The sequence below is a fragment of the Mustela lutreola genome, chromosome 11, assembly GCF_030435805.1.
Source record: "Mustela lutreola isolate mMusLut2 chromosome 11, mMusLut2.pri, whole genome shotgun sequence".
In the NCBI taxonomy this organism is placed as follows: Eukaryota; Metazoa; Chordata; class Mammalia; order Carnivora; family Mustelidae; genus Mustela; species Mustela lutreola.
In genome coordinates this window covers 52,107,955-52,125,260 of record NC_081300.1, presented here as the reverse complement: position 1 = coordinate 52,125,260, position 17,306 = coordinate 52,107,955, and the positions used below count along the sequence as shown (strand labels likewise).

General features: G+C 33.6%; 1 protein-coding gene across 2 annotated transcripts in view; it reads right to left on the bottom strand.

Moving 5' to 3' along the window:
• The window catches only part of SMCHD1 (structural maintenance of chromosomes flexible hinge domain containing 1), a 150,484-nt gene that overhangs the window by 81,010 nt on the left and 52,168 nt on the right, over nucleotides 1-17,306 (bottom strand). For both annotated transcript variants that reach the window (XM_059138660.1, XM_059138661.1), the window contains 7 exons: nucleotides 16,927-17,009; nucleotides 16,638-16,751; nucleotides 12,567-12,644; nucleotides 12,368-12,487; nucleotides 8,680-8,824; nucleotides 3,414-3,510; nucleotides 1,989-2,061 (listed from right to left, as the gene is read on the bottom strand). In XM_059138660.1, coding sequence (XP_058994643.1) covers nucleotides 1,989-2,061; nucleotides 3,414-3,510; nucleotides 8,680-8,824; nucleotides 12,368-12,487; nucleotides 12,567-12,644; nucleotides 16,638-16,751; nucleotides 16,927-17,009 — 710 coding nt within the window. The remainder of the gene's footprint in view (nucleotides 1-1,988; nucleotides 2,062-3,413; nucleotides 3,511-8,679; nucleotides 8,825-12,367; nucleotides 12,488-12,566; nucleotides 12,645-16,637; nucleotides 16,752-16,926; nucleotides 17,010-17,306) is intronic.

The following is a 17,306-nucleotide window of genomic DNA, read 5'->3' as shown; positions in this document are numbered from 1 at the left end:
TGATGTCTTAACTTAGCTTTACCCAACAAGCTATAACATAATGGAATGGTAACTAATGCTAGAAAATCACCTAAAGGTGTAAAACCTTAAAAGATCCTGGAAAGAAGATTCAAAAAGCAAAGTTCTTAAAAATACTTTTTTTTAATTCACTTTAACTTTACACAACGACTGATTTCTCAAAATCATGTTAAGAAAAAACACAAATTTTGGGTAATAGTGTTCAAAGGATCAGTTCATGTAATGATATAACCAGGTAATTTACTTGTTTGATTGCCCACTACTTTGATGTTATAAGCCCAAGTTTCCTCTAAGATTAATCGGAGTTCACACTTTTGTAGCAAGTTGACTTGACGTGCTCTAAAAGCACTGATATTTTTAAATACAATTTTTGCTAAAAATTCACAAAGAATAGTTACTGAAAACACTTTATAGTAACATTAGTTATTGTTTATTTTTTATCATATTCCAAGCAATATTTTTGAATAATTGATTTTTAATGCATTAGTTTCATATATATATATATGTAGAGAACAAAAAGTAAAGTTACAAATCATTGTTACAATATTAACCTTTTTTAAGTTAAGTTTTAAGCACTATCTTTATAATCTTCACAATGATCTTAACGAAGAGGGTAATATTATTATCCTCATTTGGTAAATGAGGAAACTGGAATCCAGAGAGATTAAGCTACTTGCCCAGGTTACATGACTCGGAAGTGGCAGGTTCAGGTTAATGTCCTGAGAAATCTGAAACTTCTTGACCATTATCATTACACCATGTTACCTCCTACTTTACCATTTTCATTCTCAAATTCAAAACAATGTCAAACTACCTGGTTATTAAGAATTTCACTTCTCAAATCTGTACCTTTTAGCTAACCTCTAAAATAAAAGCATTGTGTTTTTTAGTATGTAACAATTTTTTTAAGTAAGTTTGTTTCTCTGTGTGTTTAAGTATGTATGTAAGTAATCTCTACAATCAATGGCAGGCTCAAACTCATGACCCCAAGATAAAGAACCACATGCTCTTCTAACTGAGCCATCCAGGTGCCCTAATAATTTTATTTGTATACTTCTACCAATGTGCTAATTTTGACATCTTTATCATTTTGTGCTTGAGGGAAACCAAAACAACTTAAATTTGTGAAAGGACATAGCAAGTATGTTTCTTTTCATTCAAAAACAGTATAAAAGGTCATATGTGGACAAAGGTATGATTACAGTATTATTAATAACAGAGCCAAAAGTGAAGTACCAACACTGTTGTATTTTACAAATACATGCAGTTATCACTTAGCACAGTACTATGTTAACGAGAACTCATGCATATTGGAACTGTGTTCTTCTCCATTCAGTTACCACAGAATCTTGCAAAGTGAGGGTTTGCTTATATTAACTCATTCAATCCTCACAACAACTGTGACAAAGTAGATATTTCTTTCATTGTACACATGAGGAAACAGAGGTATAGGACAAGTTTACCTAGCTCTTAAGTGTCAGAGCTTACATTCAAACCCAGAAGACAGAATAGAAGACTGTATTCTTTGAACTTATATGACAGACTGCCTCTCTTAATTAGCATTTCCTACGACGAGTTACTTTAATGTAACTTCATTAGGAAGTTGGTAAGTTATTATCAAGTTAACAACATAAATGCATGAGAAACTTTTAAGATATAAAACATTTAGTTACACCACAGAAGATACTTATAACCAGTTCTAATATAAGCCAAATTAGTGTATCTCTAGAGTTATTCCCAAATACATTCTCAACATTCATATTTTTCTCCCGATTACTTGAGAACTTCACTAATGTCTTCCTATATATTTTCCTGTTTTTTTAATCAGTCATTTGTCAGTGCTTTATTTGACATTCAAATGTATTTTGAAGACTAATACCATAACCAAGCTAAAAAACACTTCATTTTATATTTTATAATAAGAATATTATTTTATAGGTAAATATTAGGAATATTTCTTAAAATATTACCTGGTAGTAATCTAATTTTTAAAATCTGTGTGTCTTCTTTTAAGCCCGGCAGAATAACCTTCAAATTAAAATTCTGTTGAAAAAAATTATTTTAATTAAATCCAAGTCCTAAATACCTCAGTAGTTTAACAACTCAATTCTGATTTATTTTTGCTTTTCATTTACATAACATTAAAAAAATCTATTCAGTAAATTTATACTGAGAAACAGGATCATTGATGTAAGAGATATAGATGAAAAAAATGACTCCTATTGCTTCTTTACAGATAATAGCCTCTTCAAATTAAAAAAGATAACCTCTGAATAATCAGAATCAAGATGGGCATTATAAAAAATATGGCAAATAGTGAAGTATAAAATACCAAAAATCTAGAAATCTCTAATGCACTGTGTGTGGTATTCTGGATTTGATCCTGGAATTGAAAACTAATTAGAAAAAACTGGTGAAATGTGAATAAAGTCCATAGTATTGTTAATAGTATTGTACCAATGTTAATTTCTTACTTTGGATAAACACTTGGTAGTTATATAAGATATTAATAGGGGAAGCTGTATACAGAGTATATGCAAACTCTCAATACTATCTACCTTTCCAATTCTTCTGTAAATATAAAGTTACTTCAAGAAAGTTTTTTTTAAAAATATAGAAATCATTTTAGTTTTTTAGTAAGCTTATACTACTAAAGTCAAATTTTCCTGAATTTCAAGTTCTTCTTCCAGGAAACTCTGAATTCAGAAAGATGTACAGAACTTGACTTTTAAATTGATTTCATTGTACAATGCAGTGCAACATAGAGTACTCAAACTCACATGCTCTATTTTTAATTAAATAACATTTTGATAGAAGAATTTTGAATATATCTTATAGGTTAATGGTGCCATGAAGAAAAGTTATATATTACTTGTTATTTGTCATAATATTCCCTTTAGTCAAGTAAATCTACTAGCTACTTTATATACCTGATTGAAAATCACCTTATTGGAATTTGTATTTTTACCTTCACTAACTTCATCCGCCAAAACACTTTCCTTTATCCAAATACCAGACCCAGTATGTTCATAAATGTGAGCTAAAGTTTCTCATAATTTTGTGTTCTAAAAACAATATTCAAAAATTTTTAAAAGTTGGAGGAAAAAAAGAAACCTAGTACTGGGGTAACCGCTGTTAAATGACTCTGAATATGAAGACTGGAATGAAGATGAAGACACTTAAAAAATATTTAATTTATAAATGTTACAAAGTAGCAAACATGCTAGTATCCCCTAGAGATTTACAGAAGTTTAGTGACATGATCCTGATTAATGAACCCCAACCTCATATTGTCATCCTGGTACAAAAATACGTCATCCAATTTTAAATTCTTCATTTCATTTTTACCATATAGGAAATAAGCATGTATTAAAACATTTATGTACAATGCTCACCTTGCCCTGACAAGAGTTTACAGGGCCCTTAGCTGTAACACCTCGAATCACACAATTCGGTCCTTTGGTTATTTCTTCATAATGTAAAGATAAACCACTGGAAAAAACAAATTATTTTTTAAATTTTTCCTTCATTACCTATAAATAAGTTACAAATGTGTTACCTTCTCATATGCCATTCTCATGTTTAAATCATTTTTCTAATAAAATAGTATTTTTTAAAAAAAGAATAAATAATAGGAGCAAATTCCCAAGAACTTCTTTTACAAAAAAAAAAATGATCCATGTGATAGCACTGCGCCAAACACTGTAAATGATAAATTTAAAATGTAAAACTTCATTTATTAAATAAGATACAAGGCAGGAAATAATAAAATGCTAGACCATGTATACAGTTCAAGAAAAGGAAATATCCAAATAGGCCAGGTTTAGGGAGATCTTCAGACTTCGCCACGTAATTTTTTTTTTTTTCAAATCTTTCATCCAGTAAGATATTAGAGAGTTTCTGACACTTATTAAACTGAAAAGCAATTTTATTAAAGTCCAAAAAATCAAGTACAGCCTTATGATATAAACTCATTAGAATACACACTAAGATTCCCTAATCTATTATCATGAGCAACTTCATCCCTAAATAGCCTTTGACTACATGTAGGTCATTACAGTATAAACATTTTACCCCTGTCAAGGAGTAAGATGAGTAGGTATAAAAGTAAAAGATACACTGTGGGGGAGAAAAAGCCAAATTTTTCTGAAGAATGGAGTTTAAGTATTTATAAGTATTATATGAATAAATCATAAAAATTAAACGGCATGTCTTGTTTGAAAAAAAGCTATGAATGATGTGTAAGATAAAACAGAATCCCTGGGGAAAATGGACATTAAATATACACATCTGCATTCACTATCTCTTACATCTCTAATTTAAGAACAAATGGATTTCTTTCATTTACTATTAAAGACTAAGAAATAGAAGGAAAGGAAAAAGAGACAAGGACAACAAAACTTATCTGCTAGAAAACAGGACTTAGTAGTCTGCCAAGAAAACTGCACCCTAAAACAGGAAAGGAAAAAGCTGGAAATCAATCTGTGGCCCAGAATTCCTATGCACCTCTCTGGCACTGGTGGTATTACATGCCTCTAGAAGTATGGGCAAACAGAAAGGTGGAAAATAAGAATAATGAAAATCTGGATCCCCAGATCTCTTCTCTTGGCCTCTGGAAGCTGACTAGAAGATTAATCTCTGAAAAGGCTAAAGCAGAGAAAATCCAAACTAGGGAGTAGCAGATAAATTTAAAGATAGGGTAAAATCCTAAAAAGAATAGAAGGAATAATCTTGAATGAATGCATATGGATGCTGAGACCTTCCCAGCCCTATTTCCACCCCAACCTGGTTCCTGGACTGACTAGGAAACTGGACTGCCAAACTGTTCCCAATCAGGCAAGAAAATAAAATTATTTCCAAATAAATATTGGAGAAAACTGCCTACCCCAAGAAAAAAGACCCTCCAATAAAGCATTACAGACATATATCATCCTGCAGTGGAGTTTAGTCAACAGCTTCTCCCACATTCTGAGTTTCCTTATCTGCATGTTAGCCATTCAGTTATCAGCAGATGACCAAAAATTACCAGGTTTCTGAAGAGACCAAAAAAAACCTAACAAACAAAAAGCATCTAAGTTGGAGAAATAAAAATTTCCTGTGCATGTAAACTTTAAAAAAACAAAACACAAAGAACTACCACTTTCAGTGAAAAAATGTATTACACATTCACAAAAGAACAAGATCTACAAAAAAAAGTTCATAAAACCAAGAAAAACACTTGGATATTAAAAACGGGGCAGTGAGGAGAGATGCTTGGGTGGCTCAATCAGTTCAGCAACAACCTGAGCCTTTAGCTCAGTTCAGGGCCCCAAGGTCCAGGGATTGAGCTCCCCATAAGGCTCCTTGCTCAGCAGGGAGCCTGCATCTCCCTCTGCCTGCCGCTCCCCTGCTCGTGTGCACTCTTGCTGACAAATAAATAAATAAAATCTTAAAAAAAAAATAGAGCAGCAAAGAAAAACTCAATGGAAAGGTTGTAAAGATAAAGCTGAAAAAAATCTATCAGAAAGGAAAGCAGGAACACAAAAAGAAAAATTAGGAAAATCAAAGAAGCACTTCAGAAGGTTCAGTGCCAAAAAATAAGGATCTCAGGAAGGGCAAACAGTGATGGTGGAAAGTAGAGAATAAAATACTTCAAATAATGTAGAGATCTATGCAAAGATTACTATAAAATTTTGCAGGGGCGCCTGGATGGCTCAATGGGTTAAGCCGCTGCCTTCGGCTCAGGTCATGGTCTCAGGGTTCTGGGATCAAGTCCTACATTGGGCTCTCTGCTCAGCGGGGAGCCTGCTTCCTCCTCTCTCTCTGCCTACTTGTGATCTCTGTCTGTCAAATAAATAAATAAATAATCTTTAAAAAAAAAAAAATTTTGCATGCTGAGAATTAAAAGTAGATCCTATAAACTTCAGAGAGAAAACACAAAAATTAAAATTAATGAAAGTGATTTTAAATTTAATCAGCAGAAGTAGAAGCTAAAAAGCAAAAATGGAGCAATGCATTCATAATTTTGAGGAAAGCAAAAACAGAACAATGCTTTCATAATTTTGAGGAAAATAGCGTTCAACTTTCAATTCAATCAAGTAGAAATGAGGCATTTTTGGAGCAATAACTTTCTCTCACATGGACTCCATCATAGGAACCTAGTCAAGGATGTGTTCAGCAAAAAGAGAAGAAACGTGGGATTCTTTCAAAAAAACTGGAGAGCCATATAAAGTTAAATGCCAAATAAAATACGCCACATAAAAGACTCACAAATAAGGAATATTTCTTTAGGGCTCTGAGAGCCATATCTCTGCATTGTAATCATCAAAAAATGTACAGCCCTATCTCCTAGTTTCCTGGGCCTAACTTCCAGTCGGCTGACTCCAACTTGCAAATCCCACAAGCAGTGACAATGATACTTAGCCATTTAATCTTTCAAAATGAATGTAATGAGTGCTAGCCATTTATCCATATAGAGGAGTAAGATTTCCTTCAGTCTTTGCAGTCTCTGTATTGGATTGCCCATGATAATCACATTCTGGTTTAATGTTTAGTCAATAGTAAAACTGTTTTCTTTCTCTTAAATTCTGAAGAAGTTTTCAAAGTTGAGGGTAGGTTTTTATTTATTTTCCTAACACAAAAGACAGAGGGAATCCCCAGGATGAAGGTGAAGAAAGATCACAGAATGCCAACTACAACAACCAAAAACAAAACTAACAAACAGAAAAATCAGTACAAACTGTAGCACATCACAAGCTCCAAGGGAGAGGTTTCCAAAAATATGAAACTGATAGATTATCTATGCACTCAAAACATCTTGAGAAGAGACCAATTTGGCAGAGTTTACAGGTTAATTTAGCAATTTAGCAAAAAAAAAGTGTAGTAGCAACAAAGTTATACAATAAAGCAACTAGTATTTATAAAGTGCAATAAAGCAAGTTCTAAATACTGACCAACCCACAATATAACTTTTATCAAGGAACAGAGGAACAGGAAGGAAGCTTACTTGGAACAGAAGTGGTATTAAGAGAATATGTAATTGTCTACAACCATTAAGTCAAGAGAAACACCTAAAACTGAAGAATGAAGAAACAGCAATGTAAAATTTAGATATATGGCAATAGTTACCAGTAGATTCAAGTAAGAAAGTCGAAAGGGGTTCTCTGAGAAGTGGACTGTGGGTGGGGTACAGAGGACAGGAGGAGGAGAAACTTTTTTTACAATAAGCCTTACCACGCTACTTGACTCTTTAAAGCTTCATGCATGAATGATTTTTTTAAATTCACATAACATTGAAAAACAAAAACAACAAAAAACCCCACTAAGAAAATGGTCTTTGTTGAAGACAAATTCACATGGCCATGCCACCAGGATTTTTTTTTAATTAAGTTCAAAACCCAAAATATAAACATGTATATGTGACAGAGACTTCTCCTATAAGAATATCCTATTCAAGGATAGGATGATGGAGTTATAATCAATAATAGGTGTCATATAATGCACTAATATTTTTCCACTTTTGACTAGAAGGATTACTTCTAGGGTTTTATTTTTAAACAAACACATTTAAGTGTTCAACTCTTGCATTACTCTTTAATATTCAAATGTATGCAACAGGTCAAAAGATAATCACTTTTTACAACTTAAGAGAACATAGAACTAAAAAACTCATTTTGAATTCTTTTTATAACTATATATTGTTTTTCAAGAACTTAACCATGCTACAAATCTAACCACTAAAGTATCTCACTAATCTGTGAGCTTCTAGAAGACAAATACTATGTTCTTATTCACTTGTGTATATCTAGCTAGCAAATGCCTGGAATACAGCACATGATCAGATGATTAAGAGTGAAAAATTACAAAAAAAAAAAAAAAAAGAGTGAAAAATTACAATTGTAAGATTGTTAGACAGACCCTTTAAAAAAGAACAAAAAGTGAGCAATTACAACATGAGGGGGAAAAGTACATAGATACAACAGAAGAAAACATACATAAAAAGTGGGCTCAAAATGACCAATTTGGCAGCTAATGTAAAAAAGAAACACTTAGGATTCATGCTCTTGAAAATGAGAAAGAATTTCCCCCAAGGCACCTTAAAAAGATTAAGGGGGAAATAGTGAACATCCTCAATCATACCACCAAACACACTGTTAAGTTTCTCAGAGTTATTTCTTAACATAAGCCAATCACAATATTGTAAAGAACTATTAAATAAAGGTAAATTCTATGGAAAGACCCAAACTTTCATGGAAATCATAAACTTTATTGTTATGGTTTTAAAAACAAATAAAAATAAATTGTATTACCAGGTTTAAAACCTATTAGAGTGACCAGTACCACAAAGTTTAAGTAGCCATAATTTTATATAGTACTGCCAAAAAAAAAAACCCCAAAAAACAACAAAAAAAAAACAACCAGAGTAAGACAGAATTATCAGTCTCACCTTAACTTTCACAGTATATTCAGTCAAAACGTAAACTTTAGTGAAGCACTTTATATATGACACTGTAGTCACAAAGCATAGCTCGGGCTAACTAAAAGCCCCAGATATTATGAAATACACTAAACACTTTAAATGATACATGTGAAGTTAAACATATAAATAATTTAAGCTAAAAAAAGAAGACTGAATGCTCAGTAAATATGAAAAGTCACATATAGGTTGATCCTTCAGATTACCTTGCTTCAAAAACTGGCTGAATATCACTTCCTAGTTGACTAGTATGACCAAATTCATCCTGAAATTCCAGAGGGATATTGAATGGGACTCCAACACGAAAAGGAGGATCCATAAGACCAAATGAAAACTTCTCTGGTTTACCCTCTTAACAAAAAAAAAAAAAGTAAACATGATAATCAAATTCATTATAGCTCAGAAACAGCCATATTTTATATACAGGAAACTAAACTATAATAAAGATGGCATTTTAAATCTTTAAAAAGCTATTATAAATCATAACTATAAGCCACTTGGGAAAAGTTAGATCTTTATCTCACTATTCATAAAAGTAAAATTCCAGAGGTAGAAAAAAAATTTTTTACATTATGAAATTATTAGAATAAAAAGTCTATAACATTATCATAGGAAAAACTAAGGCAAAACACAATATCACCCCGTCCCCACCTTATCTGTGACTAATTGTAGTCTGGAGGCAGATGATCCTATTTCTGATATACTGTCAAAAGGTCAACAGAAGCCTAAAACTTTGTTACCATTCTGAGGTCATTGACCTCACTTCATCTTACCACATAGGCATATTATCAGTTCGCATCATCACAAGAGTGAGTATAGTAGTACAATAAGATATTTTAAGAAAGAAAAAGATTGTATATTGTTATAATTGTTCTATTTTATTGTTAATATCTTACTGTCCCTAATTTGTAAATTAAATTTCATTATAGGTATGCATATAGAGAGGAAAAACAGTATATATAGGATTTGGTAACATCTGCAGTTTCAAGAAAACCACTGGGAGTGGTCTTATAACATATCCACTGTATACAAGGTGGACTACTGTATTCAAGAGCTATGAAAGAATATATTTGATAAAATTTAAAATATCTTATTGGGGGCGCCTGGGTGGCTCAGTGGGTTAAGCCACTGCCTTCAGCTCAGGTCATGATCTCACGGTCCTGGGATCGAGTCCTGCATCGGGCTCTCTGCTCAGCAGGGAGCCTGCTTCCTCCTCTCTCTCTCTCTCTCTGCCTGCCTCTCTGCCTACTTGTGATCTCTCTGTCAAATAAATAAATAAAATCTTTAAAAAAAAAAAAAAATAAAAAAAAAATAAAATATCTTATTGGTTAAAATACACAAAGTTAAAAGAGATGCTCCATAGGAGAAAATATGTACAACATATGCAACAAGGGATTAAAATCCAGAATACATAAAAACCTTCTATAAACCAGCTATTCTTTTTTTTTTTTAAGATTTTATTTATTTATTTGGCAGACAGAGGTCACAAGTAGGCAGAGAGACAGGCAGAGAGAGAGAAGGAGGAAGCACGCTCCCTGCTGAGCAGAGAGCCTGATGTGGGGCTCTATCCCAGAACCCTGGGATCAAGACCCGAGCTGAAGGCAGAGGCTTTAACCCACTGAGCCACCCAGGCGCCCCTACACTAGCTATTCTTAAAGCGTGGCCTCTAGTCAAACAGTTTCAGCTATCCCCTGAGAAATTAAAAATGTGTATTCTAGGGCTCACTCAAACCCAGAAACTCTGGAAGTGATCCCTACAGACCAGTGTCTTAAAAAGCTCTCCAGGTGATTCAGATAGAAAGTCAAATTTGAGAACCACAGCTTTAAACTATTAAAATGGGCACAGCAAATGAATAGGTTTTCACAGATGACAGAGAGAGTCCAAGAAAGGTGAGAAGAGGTGCAAAATCTAATAAGTGAATAATCTGACCACCACCCAGGATAAATACAGACGCTGGCCAGGAATGGGCACAAGGAAACCACAACTCTCATGGTCTGTTGATGAGGATTCCCTGGTACAACCTTTTGGAAGAGCAAATATATTTAAAATGTTAAGGCACACACTTGTCACCTTGGCAATTCTACTTCTTATCCATCCTAGAGAATTTCTAGCACATGTACACAAAGCACCATAAAATTTTTCCATATAGAAACATGGTTTGTAATAGCAAAAAACTGGAAATGATCGAAATATACATTAACAGAAAATTGCTTCAGCTATAGCATGTCTATACTATGTATGTTCTTCAGCTACTAAAAAATGTGGTAGGGTGGTTGGGTGGATTAGTTGGTTAAGTGTCCAACTCATGATCTGCTCAGGTCTTGATCTCAGGGTTGTGAGATCCAGTCCCATGTCAGGCTCCACGCTCAATGCAATCTGCTTAAAATTCTGTTTCTTCTTCTGCTCCTCCCCCATTTGTGCTCTCTCTTGCACTTTCTAAAATAAATCTTCAAAAGAGAAAAGAGTTCCCTAGATCTCCACCCCTCAATACACAAAACCAGTCAACTGCCTTCCTCAGCTCCAGCAACAAATAGTAGTGTATTCTCTGAGGAAGGTGAGGGTAGGGCTAAGAATTGAGGGACAAAGCACTACTAAAAGTGTCACAGTTTGCTGAAAATACCAACTGAAAGATTATACGGTAGGTTGAGACCCCCAAGAGCCTTCCCCAGCTTGCTCCCAAAATGCTGGCAGCCAGGTGTTTACCCTCCTAGCAGAAGACAAGAAGGCTCTACTTTGGGGAATTTAGACTGCCTAAGAGAGAAAGTCTAAAAATTCCCATCATCATCCTAAATGAAATAAAAGCTTTCAAATGTCCTATGATAAATATAAGCAATTCACCAGTCATGTAAGAAAGCATCTGCTATATGAAAGGGCAAACATAAAAAAAAACAACATGGAGGAAACAGACTATAAATAAAGTTTAAATGCTTCAAAAAAGACCACCACTATTACTAATAGCCTCAGAGAATTATTAAAGATACTGAATTCATAAAGGAGGCAGAGAATGCTTTGAAAAGTGAACAGAGAATACAAAATGACAGCAGAAAGGAAAAATTTAATAGAAAGTGTAGTAGCATGTCATGCTAAAGGAATCTCCCATAATACAGGAAAATAAGAGATGGAAAGTAGAAAAAAGAGTATTAATATACCAGTCAAGATGTCCACTGTCTTAATACAAAATGATGTAGAAAACAGTAGGAAATCAAAGTAATTCAAGAAAATTTCCTAGAACTTAAAATTTCAGAAAGTAGAACAACAACAACAAAAAGATTCTCCAAACAGCTGGGCATCAGGGAAGAGGGAAGAATGGAGTGAAGGTGGTGGGCAGAACAGCTCCCATACGCAAAGGTCAGGAAACAGAATAGCTTTAGGTGCTACCAGCAGCAAGAGAAGAAGATGATGCCTTCAAAAATTTTAAAGAAATAGCTACCGATGATTATGCTAAGCAAAATAAGTGAGAGAAAGACAAATACTGTATGATTTCACTCATGTGGAATCAAAGAAACAAAATAAATAGAGCAAAGGGGAAAAAAGAGACAAAGGCAAACCAAGACAGACACACTATAGAGAACAAACTGATGGTTACCAGAGGGGTGGGGGCAGGAAGATGGGTTAACTGGTAAGCAAGGAGCGCACTTGTGGTGAGCACCAGGTGATGTACAGAAGTGTTGAATCACTGTACTATACACCTGAAACTAATATTACACAACATATTAAAACTGTAATTTAAATAAAAACTTAAAGAAGAAATGCAATTATGAAGCAGAATCATAAAGCCATTGTAAGATCATGATGATCACAACTGGCCAAACATATTTTATTGAATTTCCTATCTATTCTCCCCTTATTGAAAATGCCATCTTCAGTATATTATGTAAGTAGTATTTCACTTACCTTTAACAGAAAATTTAATTGCTTTTGATGGTAGTGGTCTTCCTGCATAAGTGTCTGCATTACTTTCATTCAATACAACTTGTAATTTCAATGTGTAATTCCCCAACTTCTGAATATTTTCTGGACAAATTAAGAAGAAATTAAAAATCAAGTCAACATAATACTGATATAATTTTTAACTTTCAGAATAGTAACTCACCCATTTTTTTAAACCAGTAAGGCCATTTTCCTCCATGTTGACTAATATGTGAAATGATTTCTTTATTTCCATTTGAAGCTTAATAAAAGAAAAAAGAAATATTTATACCTTGAGAAACTGAATATACAACATGAATATGAAATGTCACACTGGCATCAAATATCTTTATTTGTTGTACATCTTTAGAAATTGTTTTGAAACTTCATCAAAGGATTTAAAGCTATCCTATGCACAAGTGAACTGCATAATGAAAATTATTCACTTGGTTCATTAAAATTCCTTTATTTCAATTCTTAAAAATGTTTCTATAAATAAGATTCATTGGTACAAAATATTAGAGATAACTTTCTTTTGATATTTAAAATAATTTTCCTTAAGAGTTTCTAAGACTAAAATTAAAATATCAGCTTATTTATATAGAATTGCTAAGATCTAATGACCTATTGTTATGTGAAAGAAGGAATAAAAATACACATACATATAAAATATGCTACCTTTTTTGTAAGAAAGAGTAAGAAATAATATAAATATATTTGTTCCTGCTCAGCATTATAGCAAGAAACACAGGAAAGATAAGCCAAAAACGAATAAAATTACTACCCAAACAGGGAGAAAGTAAACAGAGTAGAGGGATGACATAACTTCTCTGAAGTTTTATTTCTGACTTTGAAATTATATAAATGACTTAAAAATTGAAAAAGCAGAATTAAGATACAGCAATTCATAAACAAAACAAAAATATACATCAAGTCGCTGACAGAACCACATTAAAAAAGGATGATTTCAAGTGACTTTGTTTTTTATAAATATTTCTTTTAAAGAGAGGAAGAGGAAATTTAAACAGACGCCGCAATGAGTAGGGAGCTGAACACGGGGCCCAATCCCATGATCCCAAGATCACGACCTGAGCTGCAACCAAGAGTCAGATATTTAACCAACTGTGTCACCCAGGTACCCCTCAAGTGGCTTTATTTTTTTATTATCAGTCAATAAATTCAGCACACCTGGATGATACAAGTCATGTTCATGGATTTTTTTTTTAAGATTTTATTTATTTATTTAACAGAGAGAGAGATCACAAGCAGGCAAAGAGGCAGGAGAGAGAAAGGAGGAAGCAGGCTCCCTGCTGAGTAGAGTCTGATACGGGCTCGATCCCAGGACCTGAGATCATGACCTGAGCCGAAGGCAGAGGCCCCAACCCACTAAGCCCCATGTTTATGGATTATTAGGATGACAATAAATCCAACTGATCTACAGATGCAATATAATCCCTATCAAAACCCAATACCACTTTTTGCAGAAATAGGAAACCCAGTACTAAATATACTTGGAATCTTAAGGGACACAAACAGCCAAAACAATTCTAAATAAGAAAAACAAAGTTAGAGAACTCACATTTCCTTTCAAAGTTTACTAGAGTTATGGTAATCCAAACAGTGCACTACTGGCATAACGGGAGATATACAGACAGCCTAGAAATAAACTCCTGAATGTATGGTCAAATGTTTTTGACAAGAATGCCTAGACTATTCAATGGAGAAAGAACATGTTTCTGATTATTTGTGCTATGAAAACTGGATATCCACATGCAAAAGAAATTAATCTATATAAATTAAACTCAAAATGGATCAAAGAACTTAATATAAGAGCTAAAACAATAAAACTAATCTTAGATTTAAAAAAAAAAAAAAAGGCTTCCTAACACTGGATTTGGCAATGACTTCTTGGATAGAATACCAAAGGCAAAGGCAACAAATGCAAAAACAGAAAAATCGGGGGCACCTGGGTGGCTCAGTTGGTTGAGTGTCTGACTCTTGGTTTCAGCTCAGGTGGTGATCTCAGGGTCATGAGATCCATCACCACATCCGATTATGCAGAGCCTGCTTGGGATTCTTTCCCTCTTCCTTTCCTCTCCCTCCCCTTCTGTGCGCCCATTTGTTCTCTCAAATAAAATCTTAAAAAAAATACACACACAGAAAAACTGGACTACATCTGAATTACATTTTCTGCATCAAAAAACACCAATAGGTGAGAAGGCAGTCCACAGAATGAAAAGAAAGTATGTCCAAATTATATAGCATCTGCTAAGGATTACCCAAGTATAAAGAACACCTACAACTCAACAACAATAAAAACAAAAATCCAATTAAAAAATGAGCAAAGGATCTGAATAGACATTTTTCCAAAAAAGACATAGAGATGATCAATAAGCACATAAAAAGATGCTCAGTTTCACCCATTATTAGTGGAATGCAAATCAAAACCACAAATATCTCACACCAATTAGGATGCCTTTTACCAAAAAAACCCCAGAATACATGTTGGCAAGGATGTGAAGATACTGAAACACCAGTGCATTGCTGCCAGGGATGTAAAACAGTGCAGCCACTGTGAAAAGCAGTTATGATAGTTCCTCAAAAAGTTACACATTAAAATTACCATATGATCTAGCAACTCCACATCTGGGTATGTATCCAAAGGAATTGACATCAGGGACTCAAACAGATATTTGCATACCAATGTTCACAGTGGCATTATTCACAATACCTACTAGAATAAAAGCAACCCAAGTGTCCATCAATGAATAAATGGAAACAAAACATGGTACATACGTCACTAGAATATGATTTCATGTATTTTACTATGATACCTAAAATAGTCATATTCATAGAGACAGAAAGTAGAACAATGATTACCAGGAGATTGTGGGGAAGGAGTGATGGGGGAGTTATTACTACTGAGTTTCAGTCTGGGATGATAAAAAAAAGTTCTGGGGATGGGCAGTAGTTAACGGTTGCACAACAGTATAAATTTATTTAATGCCAATGAACTGTATATCTTACAATGGTTAAAATGATAAATCTATGTTTTATATATTTTAACATAATAAAAAGTATTTTTGATTGGGAAAAAAAAACTATGAGGTAGGAGAGGCAGGAGAGTCAGAGTCACAGAGAGACTGGAGAATGTTACACTACTGACTTTGAAGATGGATAAATGGGCCACAAGCCAAGAATATAGATTCTAGAATGTGGAAGAGGAAAGGCTGCCCTAAAGCCTCTAGAAGGAATACAATCCAGCCGACACTTTTTTTTTTTTGACAGAAAGAGAGAGAGAGAGCCCAAGCAGGGGGAGCAGGAGAGAAAGAAAGAGAGAGAGGGGAGCCCAATTGCAGGGCTCAATCCCAGCACCCTGGGATCATGACCTGAGCTGAAAGCAGATGCCCAACCGAATGACCAAGGCACCCCCATCAATACAGCTGCCACTCTGATTTTAGTCAATGAAACCCATCCTGGATGTATGATCTACAGAGCTCTAATAAATATATGTTGTTCTAAGCCCCCCCTACCCATACACAAAGTTGGAGAAGTACAATGTAGAGGGTGACAGAGGACAAAAATACAAGTATATCAATAAGTTAGCCAAACAGCCAAGGCTGAGACACCTAACAAATTTATACAAGGTATAAATAATAAATGATCACTGATTAGTTTTTAAATGTTGGAAATAAACATACACTGAATAAAATATTGTGTCTTTAAAATTCATGGATGAGACATACAAGTATATAATGATAGAACAGATTATTAAATATAAGAAGTAAAAATACTTTTAGGCAGTCAAGACGAAAACAATGAACAGGAAACAAACAAGACAATTCAAATCAGGGAAATACAAGATGAACAATATCCAGTTCTCTTCTACCAGGCCTCTAATTTAAACCAAGTATTTCTACCCTACAGGTTCAGAGCCATAGCTTTTTTTTTATTTATAATATATTTTGTGGATTATCTAATCTGAATTCCTATCTAGTACAAATTCCTATAAAAATATACACCGTATCTTATTTTAGTCCATAGTTACCAACTTGGGAAAATTCAGACTAGAGTTTAAAAAAAAAACAAACAAACAGAAAAATCATTAAAAAATCTGTCATAACACATTTGAAATTCTGAACTTAAATCTACTGTGCTTATCAGAGTGCTAAATCAATGATTATATGAAGATATTAAAACCTGTATTACACATTTAAGAACAATATTAAAGATCCAAATTAGTTTGCATACTTACAATGTAATATAACTTTGAGCTCAACCAGGAGTTTCTTTGACCCTCCATGACTTGTTCCTGGAAGCTTTTGCATTGCTTCCCCTTTTTTATTCAGTATTTCAATTCTTAATGCACCTATCAGTCCAAAATTTAAAATAAGAATGTCTTAGTTACACCCAAAAAAAAAAAAAAAGGGATGAGCCTGCTAGGTCTTAATAATGCATTTTAATTTGTCACGGTCTTTTACAAATTAAATACATAAAGCACATCAAAAGCATTTTTTCCATATTAAGAGGGGAAAAAAACATACCAATGGGGGTTCCAGCAGGTCTAATCTCATTTGGCAATAATTCATCTCCTTCAGGCCAAGTTACTGACAATCTATCAGGGAGCCTATTATGAAACAATCACATTAATGTTTCATGAACTATGTTAATTATGGTCTTAATGAGATAAAGAGAAGTCAATGGAAACTTGAATATTTATTTCTGATATATTTTGAAAGGTTAAAGCTATACTTCTATATGTTAATAATCTATAAATTTTTTCCTCCCTAACTATTACTATGACTCCTGAAAATCTCTTGGTATTAAGAATCAGGAATTGTCAGGATTTGCCCATTTTTTGGTGGTTTTCTGCTCTTTTATAATACAAGTTACCTTTGGAAGAGAAGATAAACTTTTAAGAAGA